At 41.5% G+C, this 2307-nt stretch overlaps 1 protein-coding gene across 1 annotated transcript in view; it reads left to right on the top strand.

The window, feature by feature from the left end:
• The window catches only part of SLC35F1 (solute carrier family 35 member F1), a 654684-nt gene extending 653315 nt beyond the window's left edge, over nt 1-1369 (top strand). The window contains exon 8 of the mRNA XM_007954195.1: nt 1145-1369. Within this exon, the coding sequence (XP_007952386.1) occupies nt 1145-1369 (225 nt within the window). The remainder of the gene's footprint in view (nt 1-1144) is intronic.
• The last annotated feature ends 938 nt before the right edge of the window (nt 1370-2307 follow it).

Raw genomic sequence — 2307 nt, 5'->3', positions numbered from 1 at the left:
TTTCCCTAATGCATAGCCCAATGTTTGATTTAAAAAGCAATCATATAAGAAATTATTTGTTGGATGAATGAATGAATGAAACAATAGAAACCACAACATTCATGTTGTTGTTGTTATGTGCTGTTGAGTCGGACCCGACTCATAGTGACCCTTCCTTGGGTTTCCGAGGCAGTTATCACTATGGAAGTAGATTGCCCCATCTTCCTTCTGAGGAGTGGCTGGTGGATCTGTACTGGCAGCCTTCTGATTAGCAGTCAAGTGCCTTAGGCACTATGCACCAGAGCTCCATACAATACTCATAAGGTTGCCTTACTCTCACCCGGTACCAACTCAAGTAACTACCTCCAGTGTAAAAAACCAAAATTCCAAAAGTTGAATATTTTCAAAAATATACGTAAATTTGGGGGCACTTATAAGAAACCAATCTATTTTTTCCCCACAAAACTATAAAGTTTAGAAAGCAGAATTCAGTATGAACAGCCCTGTTTTGTTTTTAGATTGGTGGGGCAGGAATGGAATGTTACACTGTTTCTTTTTGACCAAGGATAATCTGATCTTGCAAAGATAGTTCCCAAAGTCAATAACAACTCCTACTGGGAAGACAAATTGTCTCTGAATTGGATTAAGGTGAAATGAGAGTGCTGCCTCAATGTAGCTGTGTCACTAAGGAGCTAGTTGTTTATAGCTTCATTACAACATTAAGTGAAGTATCTATGTTTCTTCTGGGTTTAATGAAGCCACAAACAACCAGCTTCTTATTTAGTGGTATTGGAGATTTTTTTGCTTTTAACTGGATGTAATTTAATTTGTGTTTAACTAGCTTTCCCACTATACCAGGTACACAGACTGGCACTTTAGAGACAATTAGTTAAGTGTTCCTTTGTGCTGGCTACCAGGTCTAGAAAAAAGAAAAGGAGAATCAATAAGATCAAGCCAGATTTAAAAAAAAAAAAAAAAAAAACAACCTCACTGCCCAGATCTGACTCATAGCAAAATTCACTCTCCATCAAGAACGCCGTCCAGCTCAAGTTGGTGGCTCTGAGAGGAAGCAGCTCAGCTCCTCTCCGTGCCTCCTTCAAGTGTAAGTGGTTCTGCTCCAGCTACTAAGTGATTTTGCTGTTTTTTTTGTTTGTTTGTTTTTTAGTTTTCAGGACTTTACCTTCTGTCTTTCTTCACCATCCTCATCGGCCTGGTGCTCTACTCTTCCACCTCCACGTACATAGCCCAGGACCCCCGAGTATACAAGCAGTTCCGCAATCCTTCGGGACCTGTTGTGGACTTAACAACGACAGCTCAGGTGGAGCCTTCAGTCACCTACACCAGCCTGGGCCAAGAGACGGAAGAGGAGCCCCATGTCCGCGTGGCCTAGGATGAGGCCCTCCCTGCCCACTGAGGACAGCTCAGTGGCCACATGTTCACCCATCATCTCTGTATTGTATATAGAGAAAGGTATTTAGTCGGTGCAGTTTACACAGGTGGACTGCAAGGTAGCAAAGCCGAAAGCCTGAAAAAGGAATAGGCTAAACATCACTGGAGATGCGGGCTCCAATCCACCTAACTTGGAGAGATGCCTATCTAGTGTGTATCCTGATCACAAACCCCCTGTATCAATTGCTATGAAAACTCTGGAACCGGAAGCCAGTTCTATTATTTGTATTATTGTAGTTAATGTTATTACACCAGTTTTCAGGAGGATGTTTTATACTCCTGAGGGGAACTATTGCCAGATCCACATGTAGTTAACATAACTGTCCCTTTTCTATGGCAAGGCATTTTTTAAGAATCATACTCCCCACCACCACCACCAAATAATCCTTGTAATGCATGCCACAAGGCCTCCACCCCGGAAGATTTTCCTTATCTAGGGACCTGGTGGTTAATGGTTTCCTCTGTTATTTGTTGGATTGCCTGCTCAATGTGTGTTTTGTGCTGTGACTCTTGTGGGGAGGGGCAACTGACCATATAATTCTCTATTCTACGAATAGATATAAAACAAACATTTTAGCCTTTTTATATTTCAATCTGTGATTACTCCAGGCCTTTGGTTTTCTGTTGTGCCATGAGATTCTGCTAATCAAGTCCCTGTAATAAAAGGATAAGGAGTATTCCATTTCTTTGGTTTATGGGAAACCCAAGAAATAATATACTATCATTTGTGTTTGTAGGGTAATTAAAAAAAAAAAAAAAATCTCTCTTTCCCACCCTATATCCTATGTTGTTGTTGTTGTTATGTGCCGTCGAGTCAGCCCTGACTCATAGCGACCCCTCCTTGGGTTTCCGAGGCAGTATCACTACGGAAGTAGGATT

The sequence above is a fragment of the Orycteropus afer genome, unplaced genomic scaffold, assembly GCF_000298275.1.
Source record: "Orycteropus afer afer isolate SDZICR_OR568_19922 unplaced genomic scaffold, OryAfe1.0 scaffold00441, whole genome shotgun sequence".
Taxonomy (NCBI): Eukaryota; Metazoa; Chordata; class Mammalia; order Tubulidentata; family Orycteropodidae; genus Orycteropus; species Orycteropus afer.
This window is presented reverse-complemented; position numbering and strand designations above follow the sequence as displayed.